Source organism: Silurus meridionalis, chromosome 23 (genome assembly GCF_014805685.1).
Source record: "Silurus meridionalis isolate SWU-2019-XX chromosome 23, ASM1480568v1, whole genome shotgun sequence".
Lineage (NCBI taxonomy): Eukaryota > Metazoa > Chordata > Actinopteri > Siluriformes > Siluridae > Silurus > Silurus meridionalis.
This window is the reverse complement of record NC_060906.1, coordinates 15,517,375-15,543,912: the sequence shown is the minus strand read 5'-3', so window position 1 is coordinate 15,543,912 and position 26,538 is coordinate 15,517,375. Positions and strand designations below refer to the sequence as shown.

General features: G+C 38.4%; 1 protein-coding gene across 1 annotated transcript in view; it reads right to left on the bottom strand.

Moving 5' to 3' along the window:
* Positions 1–26,538, bottom strand: part of mark3b (MAP/microtubule affinity-regulating kinase 3b) — a 44,811-nt gene that overhangs the window by 4,870 nt on the left and 13,403 nt on the right. Inside the window, 14 exon segments of the mRNA XM_046836035.1 lie at positions 1,754–1,780; positions 3,487–3,753; positions 6,087–6,190; positions 6,351–6,562; positions 6,669–6,816; positions 7,378–7,490; positions 8,491–8,590; positions 9,859–9,978; positions 10,548–10,660; positions 10,663–10,783; positions 11,831–11,887; positions 12,800–12,870; positions 12,996–13,061; positions 15,615–15,663. Coding sequence (XP_046691991.1) covers positions 1,754–1,780; positions 3,487–3,753; positions 6,087–6,190; positions 6,351–6,562; positions 6,669–6,816; positions 7,378–7,490; positions 8,491–8,590; positions 9,859–9,978; positions 10,548–10,660; positions 10,663–10,783; positions 11,831–11,887; positions 12,800–12,870; positions 12,996–13,061; positions 15,615–15,663 — 1,568 coding nt within the window.

Genomic DNA, 26,538 nt, shown 5'->3' with positions numbered 1-26,538 from the left:
CACTTGCTCTGAACTGCACAGGGAAAACTCCAACTCCAGCAACTTATTTCACAATCAGTACACTTGCCTCTTGTGAATTAATATGAAGAGGAAGGAGAAAAATAAAGTTTTGGACACAAGGTTTAATTAGGAATAAAACACAGTGTATTAAAGCAGATGTAGAGGCCTGGAACACAGCTCACAGCTTCATTGGACCACTTTTGATAGATACTGAGCACTGCAGACCAGGAACACCCCACAAGAGCTGCAGTTTTAGAGATGCTCTGACCCAGTTGTCTAGCAGTCACAATTTAGCCCTTGTCAAGCTCGCTCAAATCCTTATGCTTGCTCATTTTTTCTGCTTTAAACACATCAACTTTGAGGACAAAATGTTAATTAGCTGCCTAAAACATCCCTCCCACTAACAGGTGCCATGATGAAGAGATAATCAGTGTTATTCGCTTCACCTGTCATAATGTTATAATGTCATAATGTTATGCCTGGTCGGTGTATAACTTTACATTTTAATCAGCTCTCAGATTCTATAATGAAAAACCAATCAGAATCACGCATTCAGCTAAAATGCATGAGTGCCATACTTTTCAGTATAATTATGAAGATCATTTAGTGATTTTGATTGATACATTTCCCCTTTGAAATTAGTTCTTGTCTGTGGTGCTTCCTTCTGTTTACTTTGAGCTGAAAGTGTTGTATTTAAATATATTTTCAAACAGATTTCTAAATTCCAAGCCCTCTCAAGCAGGCCATAATAAAGATTTTACAAACATGTCTCTAAAAATCATTGTTAAATGACTTCCGCGATATGACTATCAAGCCATCGTTTAAGTTCAAGTCTGCAAACTATGCTGGGCTGCAGTACAGATTTTTATTCTTGATCCGACTAATTGAAGATGGATAATAATGTAATGTCCAAAAAAGAATGAATCTGTTTGTTTAAAAAAAAAAAAGACAATTGGCATTTACTCAGTGCAATCAATGCATTATGAAAGGTGGAAAACAAGATTTACACAAATGGAATCATGTTGAGAGTGGGTGGAGTCTGTGGTCTTTTACAGCAGGGTCTTGGTGAGGAACATTTTGCCCAGGACAGTTTTGGGGAAAAACTGACAGGGGCGGGTTAAAAAAAAAAAAAAGATCTACAGCAGATTCTACTACTATGACAGGATACTGGATAATTAGAGCAGGGCCAAAAACAGAAGGGAGATTTGACAATAAAATGGTACCTGAACTCCTGAAAAAATTGGTCTCAATCGCCACATCTGTCAGCAGCCAAATTTAGCGCCCAGTATGGAGGCCTGAATTATAGAACCAGGAGTTGATCTTCTTAGAGTTTCATAACAAGCAAACTGACTGGGATGATTCCAAACTGAAAACAACCCACGCTTTTAAAATAAAAATTACGCTTGTGTCATGACACAGTCCCAAATGACTTGTGTGAAATACATCAAAACGAGTCCCCACTGTAAAAGAATATGACATTGATAAAGTACAAAATACAAACAAATAGAAAAGCTTAAAAGTTTTGTGCACATTTCCTGTAAAGAGGCATGCACATGTGATTAGTAGATTTTTCTGGTGTGTCAGTTTCTTTCCACCAGGACAGCAGTGATCTCAGGCATGCTCAATCGCACTCCGATTAAAGACACACGGATCAAGGAGTAAGTATCAGGCAATTAATTCTGCACTTGTTTATTAATTCACACTCTGTTAATGTTAAATCGTGGTCACACTCACGCCGAACTGTGGAGCCTACCTTTTGGTAAACCTGAATGACATGTTTCTATAAAACAAACACACAGTGTAACGAGAAATCAATTATAATCTACAGTTTGAAGGGCAAACATCAGGAAAGGAACAATTATGCAGAATAACTTTTCAGTGTATGCTGACAGAAGGAAATGAAGGACAAGGAAATTTCTGAAAGAGAAAGAAATGAAGGAAAAAACAAAAGGTTATCATTATAGGCAAAAGACCACTAGTGCCACTATTTTCCAGATAATAAAGAAACAATTTAACATGCCACATACATACATACATATATATTTATTTATTACTTCTGAGGCTTTGATTGCGTCGTCTTTTTCTCTAGGCTATTGTTTCCTAATTTCTGAAATGGTTGTGAAGTGTGAACATGCACAATAGGCCATATTCATCAATCACTAAAATAAATCATATTCTGAGTGGATTATTAAGTTTTTCTTGAATCTATGTGGCAAGCTTGCAAAAATACTCTAAATCAAATATAAAAAAAAAAGAAATTTTTGTTTCTAGTCCCGTTTTATGCGTTCGGCAAGTTTATAAATGAGAACCCAGAGCAATCCAAAGTTTCGGGTGGTACCTCAGTAATAAGGCTCCGTGTGTAGTTAAATTAACTAAACGATGGCAAATACTTTTTCGTATTCAAATTACTTAGGAATCGTTTCAGCCCTACTTGCGTGTCATAGTATTTTTTCATCAAAATGCAATGTCTTATATTCAACCAATTTATGTGCGCTCCCAAGCTTATCAACATTAAAAGAAAAACTTAGGATTTTAGTTTCACATTGAGTTTAACCACTTTGTCAGGACAAGAAAAGATAAAAAAAAAAAGTAGGCATTGTATAGCAGTGATTAATCCAGAAAGTTTGTATTTTACTTAATAGCTTCTATTCCATTATATTGCTATCCATGTTGTGTCTAATCTAATAGCTTTTTTTCCTATATAATAAGGTTTGTAATGAAAGTGATCAGCACACTAAGTTTGCATTTCTCATCATTAACATATTTCAAAACTGGAAGGTCTCCACAGAGGTGTGAGAAGTAGTTTCGATTTCTCTACACTTTGGTTACTTTTGCATACCAGCAGTACAGTGTTATTATTTACAAGCTTGATACCTACTGAAGCATTCAAGCACACATGGGCAGCCTACCATTAAAAATACTAACAAGCTGCTGAGAGAGTAACTGCTGAAGTAGCACACTTAGTGTGGAAAAAATGTTAGAATTAGGCTAAAGTAAGAAGACAACATGCATGTTGCTTCACATGAAAAGTTATAGCATCCGCTAAGAAAAATAGGCACTTTATAATCTGGAAAATATCATAAACAGGAAGTTTTGTTGTACAAAGACCGTTACTACGTGGCTTGCGTTTTTGCATGAGCTTGCACAAAGAAAGCATCACAAGAAGGGAAGAAAACAGCTATATTTTTAGGGTTGAGTGAGATCACCAGCATTGGGTCGCTGACATTTACTTTCATCAGTTTAAAAAAAAAAGAACCATCTATTCCACTGCTTACTAAATGTATCAACTCATGAAAAAAAGTTACCTGTCAGTTCACCAATGGTCTGTATTTTGAGTAAAAAGTAGCAAATTGTGTGCCATGTCTCTCAACTCAAAAAGTGTCCAGAAAATACAGCTAGAAGTAAATTCCTTGTGTGTGCTAACCCACTTGGCCAATAAACCTGTAAAAAAAAATGTATTGGTGTAAAGTGTTGTGCTTTGCATACCTGCGTGTGAGCTTGGAGGTGAGCTTGGTGAATAGGTTGGTTGAGCCACGGCTGCGCGACTGCGATAGCGGCGTTGCATCGTGAGAAAGGGTGGGCGAGGCGGGAGGTCCGTTGTATGTGGCAGTACGCCGCTCTCTTAGCTGGCCGCCGTGAAAGGTGCTGCGGCTCGCTGTGCCTCGGGGGAAACGTAGGCGGTCTGGTGGTGTGGCGCTGCTGATGCTGTGAGTGGAGGCTCCAGGGTTTCGCTGCGAAGAGACCGTGGTTGTGCTAAAGAGAAGAAATATGGGGTCAAAGTTCATGAGGGGAATTATTCTAGAAAAACTACTTTCAATACAATGTCACTATTCGAGCTCCAAAACTGTAACACAATGATCAGACACTGACATTCTTCTAGTAATCCGTGTTGAACAAGACAAGTGCGACACACACACACAGATACCATAAAATACAGTGTAACAGATTTAAGGAGGGAGGGGGGTAATTTAAATCTGATTCAGCTTTTAAGAACAATGCTGGCTCCAGTATCAATAATGATACTTCATTTCCTACTATGTACAAAATTTTACCAGTAAAATAACATTAAAACAGGAAAGATTAAACCCTCTGGAAATCAGGAAAAAAATATATATAACGTTTTCAAATTTGATAAACCCAATAAGGTATGACGCCAGAATTAAAAATGCTCTCATCCAGATCATTTCCCTGCCACATTATGTATAAAACTAGAGATTCTCCAGGACAATTCGACTTATTTATATCTCTCGCTTAATCCATTTATTCACTACAACCACTGTAAGCCATTCTTGCCTCTTTTTCACACGGATCTTATCTGAATCAGAAGTGTGGAAGATTTCTATGTTAATATCATGTTACACATTTGTTGATTTAAATGTTTACACACACTGTCAAGCTTTATGTATTAGACTTATAATATAAATTTTACCTACGCGACATTAACAAAATTAACTTCCACTACATGTAGTTGGGTTACACACGGGACAGTTTAAACACACAGAGGAGAAAAGGACCGTCTCAGAGACACTTTGATTGATTAGTCAATACCAGTGGGTGGCGAAGTGGGAGGGCTCCCCACAGGGATGAGTGGCAGGTGGCAAGCAGTAAAACTGTGTTATGAATCAGTAGCGAGGTCAGCGGGCATTAGAGGGGATGGACTCATGGTGCGGGTTAGTGAGTCAGATGCCAAGCTCGTCTTTACTTGGGCCTGAAGAGTTCGGTGAGGCCGTCACTAGGGGGCAGTGTAGAGCGGAAGGTGTGGCCTGAAGCCGATGCTGGTGTGGCTTTGTGGTGCCTCAGACGGACCGAGGCAGACGAAGCAGTGAGAGCAGCAGCATATGGAGACGGACTCGCAGCGGCACACGCTGACATTTCACTCAGGCTGGCCAAGCAGCAGCAGAAAACAATGTGCATTTGATACAAAATCAGCAACAATGATGGATAATTGAGCAAGAGGAATGCAAAAAGTGGAGAAAAAAAAGTCCTGCACACTTTAGCATTCTGGTTCCTTTGTTGTGTTGGAGGCAGCATGTATTCTGGCTAGTGCAGTTGCCTGGTGTATAAGCTAGACATTTTTTTTTTTTGCAGCTATCACTAGCAATAGTACAGTGCAATAAAAAATATTAGAGCTTCGATTTGAATGCAGCTCATTATACTGCACAAAAGGAGAAAAAAATCATTCAGTTCACTGGGGACATGTAATAATCTGCTCCGTGGTAAAATGCAGAGAGATGCTCACTCGTTCATTTCTAGAAATCTAAACATGTATTATATATGCCCTTATGTAGCTGTCATAATAATACCCCTTTCAGGCTAACATTCTTCAGGCTGATTCTATTTTCTTTCGCTAATACGATGCAGGTAGTATGGAAATAAAATTATATAACCACACAAAAAAAGATAGAAATGCCTCCAGAACATTCATCTGTATGATCTACAAAGTGGATACACATGCTTGGTGACTAAATATGGAAGCAAGAGCTTTTTCTCCCCAACTCAAGAGGCCGCATCTGCGTCTAATCACTGACGTGTCTGTCTGTAAGGGACTACACAACTGATGAGTGCAGAGCTGTTCCAAAAATGAAATCACAGAGGAGCATCTGCAAATGATCGACTTACTCCAGGTAAATGACTTCCCATCTGCATGGGACTTTTTCATTTGGCTTAATTTAACTAAGTAAGAAGCAACCTATTAAACCTAGACTTATGTGAGCTTCATAGATTCATACTGAATAAATAATCAAGTTTACAGCTACAAAGAGAATCACTGCCAAGAGTAAGCACCTCTTTTCAATGAATAATATAAATAGAAAGAAACTACTAATATCTTTAGGGAGAAAAATGTAAACACAGAAAAAAGAGAAGAAATAAACAAATAATGTAAAGAAATGGACAGAATATAAAACACTGTAGAAGCCCTAAAAGAAAATGCAAAACCAGTGACACACCCCCATCCATCTTCCTCTCCTCAGGAGACTTTTTGATATTTAGTGAGCTCTGTCTCTCTGTGATTGATGGGTGCATTGTTGTCCATTATGTTTAAAAGGCATCTTTGCTCCTGACGACTTAAAAAGATTTGAGCTCACCTGTTTTCTTTGCCATTCTGGATGACAGTGTGTCGGTCCCCGGCGTTGCGTTCGCTACAAACATATGTATTTCGTCTGGTCATCCCCCCCGACACAGAATTACTCTGCGGGAAAAGATCAGCATTTAAATGCAGAGACTGCAAATTCAACTAGTATTCTTAGTATTAAGGGTCAAAGTTGAGTTGGCAAAACCTTTTCATAAAAGCTCAAATTCACTTAGAAAATAAAATTAAAGGGATACAATTTCAGAAGTTTGTAACTTACCCCTGGGGCAGTGGAAGCTTTCTTCCGGTCAGGAATGTCAGCCTTGTTTGGGTTGTTGGCATTGCCCAGCAAGGGGCTTGGGGGTGCCATGCCACGGCTCCCAGAAGAGCTGGACTTGCGAGGCTGAGCACTGCTTTCCTCTTTGTGCTCATTTTCTGCTGCGGTGGTCTGGCTCCTCTTGGGGTAACCCGCAGAGGGAATGGCTGGACCAGCTGTGTGGACAGGCACAGAACCGAATAGGAGACAGTGCTTAGGGAAATTATTAACAGTGAAAATTCAATCGCTATATTCTTAATCAGACACATCCTTGGCACTCACCCTGGTCACTGTAGCGCCGCTGTTTCTGGTTAGAGGCGCTCCTCTGGACTTTGAGGTGAGAAGGTGACTGGCCATTGTTGTGCTCACTGTTGGGCCTAACTTTGGTCAGTGACAAGTTGCTGCTGGAACTGGAATCAGCAGCATCCAGCTAAGACAGCACAAGTAACAACAACAAAAAACAGACAACAACTGCTTTTATTTATTGACATTAAACAACAAGTGCCTTCTTGTTCAGGCAGACAGCTGTTCTTTTAAGCATCAAACTTCTAGACACGTTAAATGTAAATAAATAATTAACTGAGCATTGAGACAAAGCGAAGCAATGCTTTTCTGGACTTTTGGTTCCACTTCTGATAGCATGACTAGCCATGCGACAAGTCATGTGTCACATGATTTTAATGCCCCAAAATACATTCATACAGTAATAATGGCATTAAATACAGTTACTTCATTAGAAACAACAGAACCCAAACAAAATATCGTATTTCCAGTTTAACATATGGAACTGAGGAAAAGCTAATCAAGCAGCAGGCCTGTAGCAGGTCTGTATTTCACCAAGCCTTATTGTAAAATGGCAACACTCCTGCTAGTTCTGTTCATATCTGAAAACACATTTCAATGGTCTTAAACACCATATGGCTATACAAAGTTGTCTCAAATACACATACAAGTTAGGAAGCACTAAGCCTATCTTAGCTCATCTACTTACCTCTGTAGGCTTTCTACCCAACAGCAGGTAGGTTGCTGTGATCTCATCATACTTCATCCTAGTCAGAGACTCATTGATTTCTTCACGAGAGTATCCCATTCCGACCATTATATCTGTAGAGAAATGCATCAAACATCAGAGGTTAGTGGAGCAGAATACCTACAAGACAGTGTTTAATATATGTGTCAAAAATGAAACATGATGCATGCCTTCATAGAAAAATCATCAGCCACTGAGCAGCACAAAGTTTCTAGCACTCATCTCTTCAGAAAAAATAATTAAGTGTTTAAAATCTTTTTATGTGGAGTGTCCCCTGTTTAATTTGTGACCGTTTGTGAGCATTTCCCCACTGGAACAATTACAAAACTGACCATAATTTGAACAATCAGAATCAATAGTACTATAATATAAGGCAAGAAATAGCATACCATGTTACATGGATGACACAGTATTTGCCATGATACAGATATGGGGTATTTTGATCATGTTTTCTCAAATTATCTGAATTTCATTTCTAAACTAACAGAAAACAGTTATTTGAGATGACCCACTGGTCCTAGAATGTAATAATCCTAGGAAATGGATAGATTGGGATCTATTGATGGTGTGTTTGAAGGGCAGACTGCCCAGAGTAGCAGTGGAAAGTACAGAGTCTGCCTAAGCTCCATCGACCCCTCCATCACTGAGCCTCAGAGGCACATTAAACGCCATCAGCCTCATGCTGAGGAAATCATTCCAGGCTAACGCTTTGATTTAGACTAAGGCAAAATACAGACATGACGCAAGCACACAGACACATACAAACAGAAACAGATTGCGGTTTATTTGACACAGCACTTTCTTGCCTGAACTGCAAACCTAAATACACTCTTAAATCCTCCTGTTTTCCCAACGGCCTAAAATAATTGCCATTATTTTTATTAACGTGTTTAAAAGCCTGTTTTTTAAGGCATATTCTCAATTCAGATAACCTACAGCACACTTTCCAGTGCATAAAACACCACCATTCTTCTACAAAAAGAGAACTAACTTTACAGATCAGACACAGTATGACTTCCACTTCTCTGTTTACAACACTAATGCGATCACAAAACCTGGTGTCTGGTGTTGTACCTATTCTTTTGTGGTCTGAGATGTCGAGCTCTGGCTCCACAAAAGGCTTGAGTTCTTCCTCCTCAAAGCCAGCATTGATCCATCGGTCCTTCATGATTTGCTGAAGCAGAAGGACAGAGTTGTATGACCGTTCATATGCAGCTTTTGAGGTTATGTGATAGGAAATTGAAATGATTCAGAAAATAGGACGTTTGAAAAAAGAACAAATAAACTTGACAGGAAATTATTTAAATCTTACGGCATACGAATATGTAGAATATATACACTACGTGGAGAAATATTTGTGAGCACATGACAAGATTTGTACGAGTTTATTAAACATTCCAATACACATTTAATCCCTTTTTGCTGTTATAATAACCCCCACTCTTGTGGGAAGATGCTCCAGTAGATTTTTGGAGTGTGCTTAAGTGAGGTCTGCATTCTAGTTCATAACAAAGGTGTTTAATAGGGTTGAAATCAAAGCTCTACAGCAGGCCACTCGAGATCTCCAATTCAATCCATGTAAAGCGTCTTATCTTTATTTAGGCTGCTTTGTGTCCAGAAGCATTGAAATGCTGGAACAGCTTTGGGTCTCCCAGTTCAAGTAAAGGAAAAATTCTATGCTACCTCATCCAAAGACTATATGTGTCCAATGTCCACATGTGCCTGGAAAAGACAGGTGTATTTTGCATATTTTTTTTCTTTTCATTTATTCTTTCAGATCTATTTTGCCAACAACATGGCTTAGATATTATGCAGTACAATCAGCTGTGCTGTGAGTGCTGTGAGTGCAAAGCACAGTACTCTTAACTATTTGATTGCAAAGAATAAAATTCCAAGAATTAGAAGAAAAAGCTGTATAAAATAAACTGCTGACTACATACCTTTATATAGCTCATTTCTACAGTGTGTTACTGTATATCTCATATCCTTCATAGGCCATGCAATATTTAATATAGGTGCTGGTCAATTGGACAAAAACCCTGTAGCTAAGCTTTAGTGTTGGTGAAAAGCTTAAAGCATTAGACCCTTGCAGAGTTGAGTGATGGTAAGTGGGAAATCCTAAATTATTCAGAACTTAAGACGACAACGTTTGGTATAATGTAGTATAGCAGTTCTGTATTGAGCTTGCCTACTGCACTAGAGACCACAGCAGTGTCAGCTGAATAGGTTTTTGTAACACTGCACGTTCCTTTGAATCGGAACCTCGATCCGGATGGGTCAATCTAGACGCAAATTTGATTTGGAGCACTTATTATGAGCAAGCTCCCACTGGCTTTTATACTGTGGTGTGAAGGTCAAGGGGCCTTTTTTATGGGGTTTGGATTAAGAGGATAACGTTAATCAAGCCCTTTTTCCACATTACATGTTCCTGTTTTCTCTCACCTGAAGTGTACCCCGCTTGATAGGATTGAGCACCAGGAAGCGCTTGAGAAGGTTTTCGCAGTCTGTCGACATGTAGAAGGGAATGCGATACTTCCCCCTTAGTACTCGTTCCCGCAGCTCCTGCATCAATCAGCACAATACAGACACAGGAAACGGGAACTTTAAACAACTAGCTGAGGAAGTGGCATTGACAATCTGAACAAGTTTTAGCTGGTCACTGAGAACAAACATCTCTACAGTCTACAGCTGATTTACAATGTGCATACATGAGATGCAGTCTCTGTGTACTCTTAAATAATCATTAGACAATCTGTAGTAATATTGCTTAATCGTATTTCTATTATGAATTCAAACAAGGAATGTTGCTTGTAGTCAGTTTAACAAATCACTTTTGTTGATGAGAATGGTGGAACATTGTTAAGTTAACAAACCTTATTCGACGTTATGTCAGTTCAACAACAAGCTGAATGCGTTTGTATGGTTAAATGTCCTGGCAAAACTACTATATAAACCAATTTTGACACGAATTATTGGCAAAATATCAAAATCCAGATGTGCAAAGCTGACAGATATAGTCCAGAACACCTCCAGCTGTAACTGCAACACTATAATATGTGAAGTTTGAGTTGCTGCGAGTAGGTATACAAGCCTATATATTCCTAGGTAACTTATTAGGCCGACATACTAACCTTCAAATTCTGGCCATCAAAAGGCAGTGAACCACTGACTAGCGTGTAAAGAATGACTCCGAGACTCCAGACATCCACCTCTGGTCCATCGTACTTCTTTCCCTGAAAGAGCTCGGAGCGGCATATGGCGGGCTGCCGCAGAACGTGTCCAGCTTGTTGCCCATCGTGAACTCGTTACTGAAGCCAAAGTCTGCTATTTTAATGTTCATATCTGCATCTAGCAGCAGATTCTCTGCCTAAGAGTGGGAGAGTAAACAAAGATGATGAGCAAGGCATGGTCCAACAAACACCGAGCACAGCAGATTTCAATTAATCAGAAATGTTATTTCCAAAAATTTTACAACGAAGAACAAATACGAACATTGCAAAAAAATAGGAAGCAGGACATTATTATATATGCATCATTTGCCAGAGCATCCACAGGGCAAAAAAAAGGCAAAATAAAGAGAGAATAGATGTCAACAAATGAGGCTTTCTCCATGCTCCTGAAATGGTTTTAAGATCTCATGCATCATTTAAGATGCAGAGTAAAAGAGCACAGAGACTTGAAGGTGAAATGGGCAACCAAGCACTCACGATTCCTCCATGTTTTAGCAACTACCCCACTGAAGTCTGTAGTGCATGCACTGTCCACCATTTATTCCAACAAGACTGATTTTTTGCCCATTATTGCGAAAAATAACTGGCAACAAAAGTGAGTACATCCTAAGTGAACATGTCAAAACTGTTTCCAAAGTGTCAATATTTTGTGTTAGGGTGTGCTTACTTTTGTTGCCAGTTATTTTGACAATAATAGCTGTATGTTGAGTTCTTTTTAGTGAACAGTAAAGGTTTCTTTTCCACAAGAAAATGCTATAAATAGTAAAATGGACAACCAACCCCACAATCCCATGCTGAAAAAACAAATGCACTAATTAAATTTTTTTGTGACTGTTCACTTTTTGGTAACTGTGTTGTCAGTGGCAACGAATGTCAGTGGCAAACTGAATTCACTTGATTTAACATTTACATATCATTCTGTGTGCTGGAAGCTACAAACTGACAAAAGGATGTTGATTATAGATAATAATAATAATAATAAAAAAACTATAATTAAAAAGCCATAAGAAATTTTAAGCAGGAATATTCACATCATTTAATTGCCATTTGAACATTTAGCTGCCTTTTGAGGGGGAGGGGGGGGGGGGTCACTGGTACAGTAAGTAGCCTGTGGGTAGAGTCTGGCCTAACAGAGACGGTGAAGCTCCACTAGTCTACACACAGCACCAGTGTTCTGCTCTTACCTTGAGGTCTCTGTGCACAATGTGTTTTTGATGGCAGTACTGTACAGCTGATACGATCTAAAGGAGAGAAGGAAAGAAAAAAACAAAAACAAACATGTTTTTCAATCAAGGTGGAGCACACTAGGACAAATCGAATGACCCATGATGTGGAGTGGTGTGTGTGAAAGTCAAATTAGTCACATCGACAGCTTTGGCCGCGTTTTCCCAGAATCGCATTGATTAAAAGTGGGACATGTGTCTGGCTGCCACAATATGGTCTGCAGTGAACGAGGAGACGAAAGCTCACTGGTTTGATCATTTTGTTGTTTTGTTATTTACCTTCTGATTCAAAAAGGAGGATGCAGAATCACATATTTAAATAATTTCAGATAATGTTTTATTCTTAGTTCTTAGTCAAAAATATTGTACTAAAATAAAAGATAGGAGAAAACCAGAAACAGAAACACTAATATATCAAAGAAGAAGCAACAAAGTCAATTATTATTATTCTTGTTTATATAAATATTTTGAATTCCAGAGAATACATGTTAATCTTCTATCCAATTTGTGCCACAGTAAATGGAACACATAAAGTGCATATTTGACATGGATTGCGGTCTTAAAAACAGGCAACTCTTCAGCTTGGTACCATGTTTTCCATCTTATCTGACTGGCAAAGGATCCGGACAAATCCATGTGGTGCTGTAATGTGCCGAGTGCTACATCCTGACCCAGATAGGCCAGTCTCCTAGCAGCTGCAGCACAAACACACTGAGCGTAGAGAGGAGGAGGATATGGAGAAGGAGACCCTAGATATTTAAAAACCCGTGCTCTAGCCCACCACATGGGGTTATGAGACCAGCTGATTGCAATTCCATCATAACTGGCACCATATTTCACTACAGCAATATTGGCTATAATTTACAGGATGCCATGACACCTTTGAAAATGGAGGTTTTATACTGTTTCGAGCACACTGCAGTACTATACCTGTCTAAATTTAGCCCTGGCCTCCTTCTCCTTCATCCGGCCATGAGCTACGAGGTAGTCAAACACCTCCCCTGCAAAGGAAAACATACACCACATTACACAGCACTTATTCGTTCAACAGTGCAATCCCGATAACAGAGGACAATGAGATTACAATAAAGAATTAAACTAGTAACAAAATATTACTTGTTCTCACCTCCACTGGCATACTCCATCACCAGATAAAGGGTTTTCTCTGTTTCTATGACCTCAAACAACTTAACTAAAGGATGGAGAAAAGAGAAGGAGACAAAACAGACATAAAAACCCAAAAGAATCGTTAAGTACAGATTTGTTAGGTCTACAGGTTCATTACATAGCAGTCTAGAGACAATAGTCAATCTCCATGGTGAGTTCTTTGTTATTAGTAAAGCTGTAAACTTGCTGTGTATGTATGATGATATGTATGATGATTAAAACAAATGTCTTGTGACTTAATTATTTATCACTGTTATAACAGAATTTATATCAGAATCCAAATTCATGAACATTCCTAAACTATGGGATGTGCTTTTGGAGGGAAATAATGAAATGAAGGGGACTGACGCCACCTTGTTGCGATTATTGACCACCAATCGCAAGACTTGATATTTTTCCCCCCATTCTTTTATAAACCCTTGACTTATGTATAATCATTAATAGATAAATCCTGTATAAATATTGTAATTTACTGATTGAAAAAGAGAAAGGAAGCTCTTTGGTATGCGCCCAACACACTATATTTATTCCACCATAACGTATTCAACCCAAACCTTTATAAAATCAGATCATGACTGTGCAGCTATACTGCCACCTACACTTGACATATCTTGCACCCTTAACCACTTCCTGTTCTCCTTTGTTAATGCAATGCCAACAACGAAATGTTGCCAGTGCAGTTTGCTTTTTTGTTCCACCAAAGAAAAGTAGGTCATTGCTGTGGAAGGAGAAAACATGTGACCAAACACAATAACCCCACTGATGCCAAAGACGACACTTCCCCAGGCCAGATTCAGTGATACTCATTTTGTTTTTGTGTGTGTGTGTGTGTGTGTGTGTGTGTGTGTGCGCGCGCGTGTGCTCAGTCCATAGCAGAAGGCTGCAGATGACAATGTGTGCAATCAGAGTGATGTCATGATAATATCTGTACTTTTGATCCTTCCAGATTCTTAGAACGCTCAGACAGAGTTACGAGTTCAAACACTGTAGTCCAACTAAAAAACCCAAGTAGGTTTTTTTGCTTGGTCGACATAAAATTTAGGTAAAAAAGATAAATTATTACAAAAGCCTCAATCAAGTGACCGCTTCACCCCTATCTTTTTAGTTTCCATAAAAGCAAATAATTACTCATTCGAAACAGTGTAATATGAGTTGTTTATGTGGTCCCCTGTAGGTGATGCATGTTTTTATAAGGACACGTGTTTTTTTGTGTGTTTTCTAAAACACGCTATTTCATCTAATTCTGCAATTACTGACCTAATTACACATAATGCACTAATTAGTGAAAACCACTGAGTACATGCTTAATCCTTTTACCTTCAGAAGGCTTAATCTGACTTCATGTTTGCAAGGACATCTGTCTGTTCAACTGTGGTGTTATGACCAAAAGTCAAACACTCACTGGTCTAATATGTGTGCAGAATTTGTTCTCTCAGGGAATAGTGCATATGCATGCTTACGGATGAAATTCTTTTACTTATGCATAAAAATTGTATGCGCACACAAATATGCAAAAATGTACAGTGCATCTGGAATGTATTCACAGTGCTTCACTTTTTTCACATTTGGCCATGTTACAGTCTTATTCCAAAACAAACAAACAATACCCCATAATGACAATATGAAAGAGGTTAGTTTGAAATCTTTCAAATTGATTGGGGGGAAAAAATAATTACACAAATATCAGTACAACAATCAGAAGCTAACAATGAGCAGGACACAAGGCAAGAGAAGTATAGGGTTATTGTGAATGAGACAGAGAGTCAGTGATGTAAACATGACTGAGAACCAAAACATTCCTGATCACCTGATCATCATCTTTTCTCTGCTTGTGTTCTATATGATGGTTGTTCAGTCTGGATACATTCATTAGGTAACAACATTTGAAATTCCTTTGTATTAATATAAATATGATGTAAGGTTACTAGCGTGGAACTAAAAAAAACTAAAACTAGTAGTAGTAATGTCTATTTTTTACTCAAGTTTTCAGATTTTAGAGCCCAACCTTCTTTACTTTAACTTGAGCGAAAAACTCCCTGAGGATTCTGTTTCTTCTTCTGTTTGTAATCAGTGTAGGAAATGATTTTGCTGTAGAGCAAGAATTTACTTAAGTTGTTGATTGTAGCGAGAGAGAAAAAAGAATGAGTGTGTGTGGGATGAAGTTATTATTAATTAGTTTTCCTCCTCCTCCTTACACTGTGAAGTAAACTGTCTTAAACACATGGTCTCTTACTCATTCATGGTGTTCTATCTGAGCTGACCAAACTCACATAGCCAGAACATACTGCATATAGAAATGCATTAAAAACTGGTAGGCATGGCAGAGATTCCCATACACACAGTAACACTTAAACTAGGGAAACCCTATAAAGTCATGATAGAGATGAAAGCCTACTCTGAAAGTTATTTATAATTTATATATATATATATATATATATATATATATATATATATAAAATATAATTTATAATTATCGTTACATAGCAGCAAATCAATATTTACACTGTATAACAAACTATATCATCATAGGTACATGGTGTATAAATGTGTGAGAAATGAGATTTTATCAGAAACTCACCAATATTTGGATGGTTCAGAATCTTCATTATTCTCACTTCTCGGAAGAGCTTCAAATCAAGAAAGAGAGGAAAAGGTCAATTAGAACAATATGAATGTATGTGCTGGTCTCTCCACCCCTCAGACACGTTCAATAACCCCTCCACAACTCCTTAGTGATGGCTCATAAAATGGGCATTAACCCCTCCATTAAACTCAGTTCTTTAGCCATGTTATTCATCAAATTCTATGTATTATTCAGTGATTTGTATAGTGCTATTCAGAAATTCGATGTAGTGGTGAGAGTAGAGAACAGTTCATTTTACACTCAATACAGACAAGATACTAAAGGGGGAATATCAGAATACATATTATGGAAAGGACGCTGTTTAAGGAACAGCAAAAACTGATGCAAAGAAAATAAATAAGATATATTAAATCATTATTTAGACTGTTGTGTAGCTTTCTCACATTCCTGTCTCATGTATTACATAAAGACGCTTTTCAGGAGTCTACTAGCCTGCTATAACCTGTCAGCAACCTCAAGTTACTCACAACCTTAGGACCAAAATGGGGCAAGTATCACTAAAAAAAATAAAAGTGCCTGGCAGAAAGTTACATGGCAATGTGGCACTTTGAGATGAGTTTTTAGAAAACACGCAACAAAAACAGTTTATTTTTACAGGCTTCTTTTCTAATCATTTTTCCTCCTTATCCTAATTCCTCCTGATGCCCCCTCATGTATTTATGAAGTTTCCTTCCATTATCTGTTTATTCAATTAGTATTTTATCGAATGTGCCAGCCCTGGCACAAATAGGCACAAACTCACAATCAAGGAAATAGAAAAAGAGCTGCTTTTTGTTTCATGCGGTCATTATTTTACTGGTGAGCATGTTCATTGATTCAAACTTCTCTTTTTTTTGTTGTTTTACATGGAAACGCACATAATTCTTATGCTGTCCTACATTTGTAAATGTGGATATACTACACTACAACATACAAGACATTACACTAAACTATATTGTACTAAACCGTATCACAAAATACAATTATAAACACACACACACACACACACACACACACACACACACACACACACACACACATACATTACACTATACTACAGATATACAATTAGATACACCGATATAGTGTCCTATAATGCACTATATCATACTGCAAAACAAGACGTTACAGCACACTATACCACACAAAATTCCCCTATACTACTACATTACATCAATATATTACACCACTAAAAAGAAAGAACAAACCATAATACTCAGACCATTTGCACAGTAGAAGATTCTATGTTTAAGATGTGTTTTATTTACAAAATATAAAAACAAATGCAGAAGATGAAAATGTGGTTTGTTTGTTTTTGCATCGGCGTTGCATTATTTGTGCTACATGATTCTGGATGTGTGAACATCTGTTATCATGTTGGAAACTTAAGTATATTTAATTTGATAGTTACATTGTTTACAATGTTCCGCGAAGTCCAAGATGAAATTTAGCTACATTATTGATCAAAAAACAATCTGAGTGTATAGACAGTAAAGCTGCTTGTTCACATTGAAAAGTCTTTTCTCATATTACTGTTAGACATGTGATCAAGGTCAAACTCAAAAAAGAAAATTAAGAATAAAAACAGCTATTTTTTAATCAGTAACAATCTTTTATTTGGTGTGTTTTGCTGGGATTTTGAAGAGCCTTTTATGAACCCAGAGGAGGTTAACATTTAAAGGGCTCCAGTGAACCCAAAGACTCAATTCCCGCACCAATGACTCATGTCCACCTTACTTTTTTTGCAGTGCAAAAACACGTGTCAAATCCTCTGAATCTTTAACCTCTGAATGCAGAAGTAAATGTGATCACTCTAAGGTTATAAACATGTAGTATCATCATCAAAAAAAAAAAACATTTCAATTGACAAATAAAAAAAGCAGACTGTTCTTCAGCCATGCCAATAAATCAAGATGCTGTCAGATTCAACTCCTGGGTGTAAATACCCAAAAAACTTTGATTTAATTCGCATTAAAAAAAGGTTTACTTTTTCACGTATAAACCCTTAAAAGCTGAAATGGTAAAAACAGCCTTGCATGGAGGTTGAACCTTAGATCTTGCATCATGCATGTGCAAATGTAAAACAATTAAGTACTTACTAATGCTATACATTTGTACAATCTTAAAGCGATTACACATTTTCAGTGCAAGACATCCTTGATCTCTTAAGCATACAAGTGTAAAGATCTTTTTCTGATCTCATTAAATACAAAGCATTGTGATGTGCACCAGGTTCTGTGCCGTATTTCCACACACATTCGGTGTAATATCAGTCCCCAAAACATGACACGGTTTCTTAAAAAAAAAAAAAAAAAAGGATTCAAGTCAAGAAGCTTTTATTGTCATTTCAACCATATATAGCTGACACAGTACACAGTGAAATGAAACAACGTTCCTCCAGAACACTGATGCTACATAAAACAACAATCACAGAAACAGAAAACACAGGGCCAAGGACTAGTAAGAAAAATCCTTGCCACATAAAGTGCATGTGTGCAACCTGGTGCAAACAGTGCAAAAAGACAACACAAGACAGTGCAAGACAATACAGGACAGTGCAAGACAATACACAATACACAAAACAGCTCCGCCAGTAAACCTGTGGTAACGAGATAAAGTGAACCGTAGCAAAAATGTGAACAGAATATTGCGCAAAAGAACAAATAGCAGCAATAGCGGTAGATGTGCAAAAACGGCATGCAAACACTTTGTGGTAATGATTTAGTGCGAGTGGTACTGAATCATGGGTATGCAAAGTGAGTACGAGTGTGTTGAGTCCGGTTTGTACAGATAGGGAAAGCTAATGCTCCAACCACTTTAAGAAGAGAGACAGATCGCCTGCTGACACCATGAGCACTAATCATCATGCTGTATCCGTGTGTCATAAAAACAAGACTCTTGTGTGTCATAAATCAATGCTATGGCTTGGCTCTGAGAAAATGACGTTGTTTCAGCAAGACCAGTTAGACACAGGAAACAGTAAACGGATCTGAGTTGACGTCAAATCGGCTGGTCATGGCATCTCTTGTCAGGGCTTTAATGCTGGAGCTGTGCAGGCATCTGCTCTTCATAAACACGCACTGCTCCGAGTGTAACAGGTTAAATATAGCGTCCAGCAAGGCCTGTGACTTTGAACATCAAAAGCTGAAACACAATCTACACCAGTTGAAGGTGCATTAGAGAGCGAGCACACACACACACACACACACACACACACACACACACACACACACACACACACACACACACACACACACAAAAACAAACTGACACCGGACTGCTGAATTTGCTGAATAAACTGAAACTGCTACAGGCCACATGGGGAACAAATGGTGACTGGTTCATGAATGAGACACTGCAAGGACACATTGGAATTCATTAAGGCACAGGGTTCATAAGCTGGGAAATAAACCCATCTGGCTTTACAGGAAAAGTCAAACCATGAGATGATGACGTGGGGGGGGGGGCTGGGTGTTTAATGGCTGAGCATTATGGTAGCTCATGGCTTGAAGAGACAGAGGAATGCTGGGAGTGTGTGTGTGGCAGAGGAGCAAGCTGTGTTGTAAGATCGGAACTAAACCGCTAATCGCCCTACCGAGAACAAGAGCGCCGCTTGTGCTAACGAGCCGATGGCGTCCAGACACAGATGGAGCAGAGAGGATGGGGAGAGTTTTGAATGAGGATGAAAGTCAGATGGTTTCCAGGATTCAAAACACCTAGATGTGATGAGTCATCACGGGCTTTCACTTTACGCCTTGTCTGAATTGCGCTCTGCAACGTGCAACTCTACGATCCACAGGCACCTTCGCGAAGACTCACAATCTACTGAAATTTACGTTTGTGTTCAAAACCTACATGGGGACAAATCACAAAATCTCACCAGACACACACTTGCTCACAAATCTCATGTTTTGGTAGCGTAATTAAATAGGTCATGCTAGTTAGCTAAGGGAAAAAAAGAAAATCTTTATATATTTATTTTTAAACATAGCACATTTGAAAAGCCATTGGTCAGCCTTTCAACAAAAAAACATTATCTTTCTCTACTTGCACAGCATCTAAAAGACTATATTTCAGGCTGACATTTTATTTCTAGAACCTTTAACCTCTATGTGACTTTTTGTCAGCTTACAAGTTGACTCATTGTGGTGGATTTCATGATGCTCAGCTTTGTTCTGACTTTCAGGAGAAAACCAGCCTATTTGTGACTTGAATCTAAAGAGGTATATGAAAAAAACGATTACTTCTTTATTCCAACCACAGTGAACATTTGCAAGAGCTCGTTATGTACTACAGAAAACAAAAACAAAACCAGCACTGTAAACAATCGTATGCGTGAACAGGAACTAAAATGCGTCACACAGACGGAAACCTGGCTCTGACATGAAACAAATTTTTGATTTGTTTTAAGGGCAAAAGCTTTTTTTATTTGGAGATGGACAAAAGAATTGGGACACAAAAAAAGTTGGAAACACAATAGATTGTGGTAGTATTACTTTTTCTCTTTACTTTAAGTAAGAGACCCAAAAACCAGCATGGCAATGCCCCTGTGCACAAATGCCAGCTTCATATAGTTTACATGGATTAGAGTGGAAGATCTTCAGTGGCCTGCTACAGAGATCTGACTTCAACTCTATTAAACAACTTTGGGATGAATTGTAACACTGACTAACCCCCAGGCCTTCTCATCCTACATCAGTACCTGACTTTACTAACACCCTTGCAGCTGAATGAGCACAAATCTCTACAAGCACACGCCAAAACCAAGTGAAACATCTTCTCAGGAGAGTGGAGGTTATTATAACAGCAAATAGCGACTGAACGTGGAGTGAGATGTTACAAAACACAGACAAAAATGGTCAGAACCACAACCTTTTGTCCACAGTCTAGTCTAGAACTAGGTAACTGTCTGCTTTTCTACCACAACACCCTGAAATCTTTAATATGATATATGATAACATATGTATAACTAATAATAGGATTCTTTCAGATAGTTTATGATGTTTAGAAAAGCAAACAAGTTCTAGCACCTCAAACACGTTTGATTTTACTCTGAGCGATTTCAGAGGACTTTTTAAGTCTTTAGTATGTCTGCTTCCGGCGGCATGATAAGACTCTTGCGTGTGTAACAGATATGAACTTTAGATTAACAGCACTGATACAGTGGAGCAACAAAATCAAACTCAAAAGGAACCCTTGACTAGAAAAAGGCATGAAAAGAATTGACAAATCATCCAAATACAAAGAGAACTACCAATTAACTACAAAGTATTACTGATATGTACAATGAGTTATGATGCGAGACAAACTCTGAGACTTTACAACAATTATAAATGACAACAGAAAAAATTCACAAGTATGTAGAAAGAATGCTCATCATTCCTAGATCTCTTTAACTGTGGCTGCTTAAATAATAATAAAAAAAGAAACTATTATTTAAAGCTGCATGCAGCAGGTCTAGATGAACAAATGTAAGGATGAAAAGAGAGGTGGTTTAAAAAAAATAATAAAAAATCATTAAAAATAGGTGACCACTGGTACTAGGAACCATAAAAGCAATTCTGACATAAAATCTATGCCATAATATTGAGCCGGCAAAATCTGATGCTATAAGGTGCATTGTACTCTTCTCAACCCAGGGAATCCAGTGATGTCTATAAATTTTGGACGCAAGTTTAAAAAAAAATCTGATGGTAGCGCTAGAGCGCTGGCAGCACTTTTCTCAAATCTGGTAAAAAGATTCCTTTGACACTCCCCTATGTGCGTGTCAAACCTCTACCAAACAGTGCTTTGGGCTGCTGTAGAGACACAAGCCAGAAAAGAATAAAAGGAAAACGTTGAATAACAGGGTGCTTCCAGACCTTTGGTGCTTAGCCCCCATATTATACAGATAACGAAACAGGCGAAACAAACTTTACATTTAAATTATATGCTCGGATTTTTAATATTATTCCACAGTGAATCAGAACAATTTGTAAAGATTCATAATTATTTTGAAAGTTACAGAATGACTTCGACTCGAGCCACAAAGGAGATGTGCTTTCTGGTTTTTCAGTAACACAAAGAAAAACAGTAAAAAAAAAAATGTTCTCCATTCGTAGAGAGGGGAAAAAAAGAGAAGCTGCTGAGGAACGACTATGTACAACTCATAAAATGTAAATGATAACAGGAACTTCTGAAAGTGCTGACACTCGACTGAAAAAATTTATCGTCTAACAGAAAACTTCACTATGTTAACAATTTGTTCAACGCTTCAGCTTCAGATAACATGGAGCATCGGCAGAATGGGTCTCTTACCATTGTTTTGTGTACACAGATCCTCACTTTTACTCGAGCATGTAATAAAAGGATTGCATTCATTTAGAATGATATAAATCCATCCTCTGGAAGAAATGCATCGAGTCACATCATTTTATTGGAGTGTTATACTGTATGCTTACTGTACATGGACCTGGATGGTGCTTTGCATCTTGTGCACCTATGCTGTAGATCAGACAAGCCATCTTTGTTCCCAAGAAGTCAGGAGCGGCCCTGAATACACTTTGCTTGGAGGAAAGTGGGCTGCAGTAAGAGAAAAGAGGACGGCATGTTCCCCCACTTCAAACTAGGTCTTCCGGCAGCACGTCACAAAGCAAAGCATCCCTAAAAGAATAATGTGAATGCTGGAGGAGAAAATATCCGGATGCACATTAAATAGTGGCTGTAAAGCAACAAATCCTAGACAATGGCCATAATGTTTAGTCCACAATGGTCTCTTTATGTGGGTCTTTTTATAATAAAGTGTGTATGTGCCAAAACGTGCCCTACTTCATCGGGACTTCATTCCACCTAATCTGTTTATGTGTCTTGTGTTTTCCATCGTAGTTTGCTGAACACCTGTAAGCACTTGAGGAAGGTATTTTTATTCAGGGTGTGGTTTTGTAGCGTCGTCTTTGCACGTGCGTTTTTTTACCCTGTTGAACGACTCTTCTCTTCGACTGTGCAAATTGCCATTGCCAGTCATTGCGGCCTTTATGAACCACTGACAAAGTTGTGCCCTAAAAGTCTCAAGATACATCACACACCTCCTACACACTCAGCCACCAGCGAGGTGACCTATATGACATGTGTCACTGGTTTGAAATGAGAAATAGCAAAAAGTGACAAAAGCACAGCAGAGAAAAGCCACAGAGAGCATACAGAAGTCTGCAGGTGACACAACGGTGACATACCAGATGTGTGTGTAGGGTGAATAATTTTAAATCCTTAAACAACCTGTTGTTGTTACATTTTGTGTTTATTTACAAGTACACTCCTGTATCCAGTTCTCTTTTGCACACTGCACTGTATAATACACAGTAGGTTTACTGGTGGTGCTATTTTGTGTTTTGTGTATTTGTCCTACACTGTCCTGTGTCGTCTTGTCTTGCACTGTTTGCACACGATGCACTTTATGTGGTAAAGACAACTTGCTTTAGTCCTTAGCGCTTTGTTTATCGGTTATGTAGCTTTATGTTGTTTTATGAAGCACCAGGGTTCTGGACAACGTTGTCTCCTTTCACTGTGGACAAATATCCTGCAGGCGTAACAGTCAGACAGTGGAGTGGATCTCCCGATAGTGCACAGTTCTCCCTGGATCTCAGTGGGTGATTGGCTGCACTGCTGTGAAGCTGTGAGATAGGAAGCTCCCCTCCCTCTCTCTTCGTTCAGCACACTCTCCCAAACAGGAAGCAGCTCGTAGAGATGCGGCCGGGTGGTAGCGAGACATGCTTACACCCACAGGAAAAAAACAAGGTGTGTGAACACATGCGCTAAGCACAAGAGCGTGCAGAAACCCGAGCAGAACAACCGTGCTGGTAAAATTAGGTATTGATGTAGGGTGAGGAGGCCTGATACCCATTCTGCCGATGCTCCATGTTGGTATTCCATAATTGTTGTCTTGCTTCCACACACACAACTCTACGTGACTTCCTGCACTTTAATCACTAATTTGTTCAATTCTGACCAAAATCTAGCAAAGTAAATATCCACTGGTTGCCTCAACTAAAAAAAACCTCAATGCTATTTTAATTTTGCTTGTAGTGCCTCAATGTGAAAGACAAATCACTGTGGAATTAACTCCTTTTGGGATCGAATTTAATTATGAACAGACACAGAATGAACATGTGATGCCTTGACACACAAGACATTGTGTATACAACAAAATTCACTGTGCTACACTGCATAAAACGCATGCCTTATGACATTGTTTTGATTTCGTCTCGCACTCTAAGTTCATTTATCACAGTACCGACGCAGCCCTAGAAAATGATTTTTTAATAGGGCACAATATGACAAAAAAATGCGTGATATACGTTGAAAAATGACAAAATAGGAGAACACAAAACACTGTGGCTATTAGACATGAGTGACACAGGGACACTGCACTACTGCAACCTTTTACATTCCTAGAAATGAAATATAAAATCTGAATATTGCTCAAATGAAAACCCAAGTCGTTTCATGAAGCCAGCAAAAATGTGCAAAGTGTTCCAGTACTTCCAGTACGTTCAAATGTGTTTCCAGTCCAGACAAACCATAGTGCTTCATAATGAAATTCATTGTGGACCATCTTAATAACAATTATTTGCCCAATTCTGATGATTTACTTGTTTAAGTAGTCAACATGCATGTCCTTTTATATCAGACAGTATGTAACAGGTAACTGATATTATATATTGCCCTTGAAGCCCAAATACCATCTACTGCTCTCCTGTAACACCACCAAATCCTTTCTACCGGCATTTTCAGTTGGATTAGCACAAACTCCATCTTCTGTATCTGCACAGCTAATTTTGTATACATGAAAGCTGGCTGTGACTAAATGGTGAATTTCTCTGGTGTCCATGGAAAAAACATCAAAAGCCTCAAACTCATTAAAAGGCAAGTGCTGACTGGCTAAAAATCTTACTGATCACTCGTAATGAAGGCTGTAGCACCCTGCCCTTCAGCTAGGGCTTCACAGTAAAGTCAAGTCATGCCGGGGCCAGATCCAAAGTCCTCCAACAACTAGCGGCGGAAACAAAGGGGTTACAGGTTACTGCAAGACGTGCAGGTCTCCTCAGTGGTGCAGGTTGTCTGACCTCACAGAGTTTACAGTGGCCAGTCTAAACCCTGTTTTCAGAGTATTCTTTTCATCAGCATGTAGACCAAGCTATAAGTCATTCTGAACCTTTGAGGCAAAATGAGGAAGGAAAGTATACCGTTAACCAACAGAGAGGGCGACATGTCGCACAACCTGATATACGCAAGAGCAGGTTCAGGCGATGTTTCACTGCAGGTAAATATTATGCACAATTCAGGCACATGGCAAAGTCCAGGCCAAATTACTGCATAAGCAAAAAACAATTTGCTTCAGCATGGGATTGGTAATATCTCAAAATATCTCAAAATATCATACCCCAACGTTCAATTGTTTCTTCAATAAACAATATTATATTTCCTTTATCTTAACATGTGGCAAAACTAAGGCAAAAGACAAAAGACTTACTCTTGACCATACAAATAGTAATCACAAAACTGCATGTTACCTTAAGGGTAAGCAAATGATTGACCTGGGCATCCAGAACAATGTGATTAGGTGTTTCCTTTCAACAACTAGGGAAAAAAAATGCTTGTAAGTAAAATTATATTTAAATGCAATGTAACCCTTGGTAGTGCAATACACCTCAATGCTGACACTATAGTGCATGCTGCAATGTTAACACAAATGTCACAGTTAAAACACTGTTCATTAAGCAACGTATTTCCTGTTTGTTGCGAGTTAAAAAAATTATAAATAGCCATGACCAAGTTGTTCTCTGTGCAGAAACATGCTGTCTTCACTAATGCACGTAACTAATGTCTGTCTGGTCATGCTAATATATATTACATTAGCCACCAATGCCAAAGTAGTCAACTTGCTTTAAAAAAAAAAAAAAATGATAGATAGATAGATAGATAGATAGATAGATAGATAGATAGATAGATAGATAGATAGATAGATAGATAGATAGATAGATAGATAGACAGACAGACAGACAGACAGACAGACAGACAGACAGACAGACAGACATTTTATCATATAAACGCTTGTCTCAACTTTAGTACAGTTTGTGCTTTTGACTAATTTATATCATTACACAAACACCAATTGAGTAAGTTTAAAATGCATTAACGAATACAAAAGGATTAAAGTTTCTTATACTGTATGTTTTTACGCCTGATTTTAAAAATTGAATTCTGCAAGAGCTGAGATTGGCGGTCTCATAACACAATGTGGTGCGTTCACCAGGATGCCACAGTCACCAAAAACAGTCGATGGCATAGTTTTTTTTTGGGGCAAAGCTTTTTTTAAATTCTAATTCTAAGCAAGTAGTAAATGAAAGGCATGGGGTAACAATCTTTTTCTTTTATCATAGATTTTACATTTGGCAGATGTGCTCTTATCCAACAATTTACAATTATCTCATTTTAAACCCGAGAAGTTGAGTTGAGAACTGCAGTGCTGGGATTGTGAACTCATAACCTTCTGATCTGAAGTATTTGTCTTAACCATGAAGCAATCATCAAATACAAAGTGACTAGCATCAATTTAATAGTAAAGATTTTTGAAATCCACTAAACATGCTGGAAGCCAGTATCACATGATAAAGCTGGCTAATAAACTCTTTTACACCCTGCCTCTTTTTCCTTTACCAACATTCATCTACACCACAGGGGAGCATGTAAAGAGAATACTGCCACACACAACAGTGTAGAAGGGTCTCTCGGTTGACCCAATTGGCCACCAGCCCACTTTCCCCACCAGCCTGTTAATGTGTTTTCCTCTCCTTCCTTCCTGGCACACTCCCTTGTTTAATCAACACACATATATATTTAC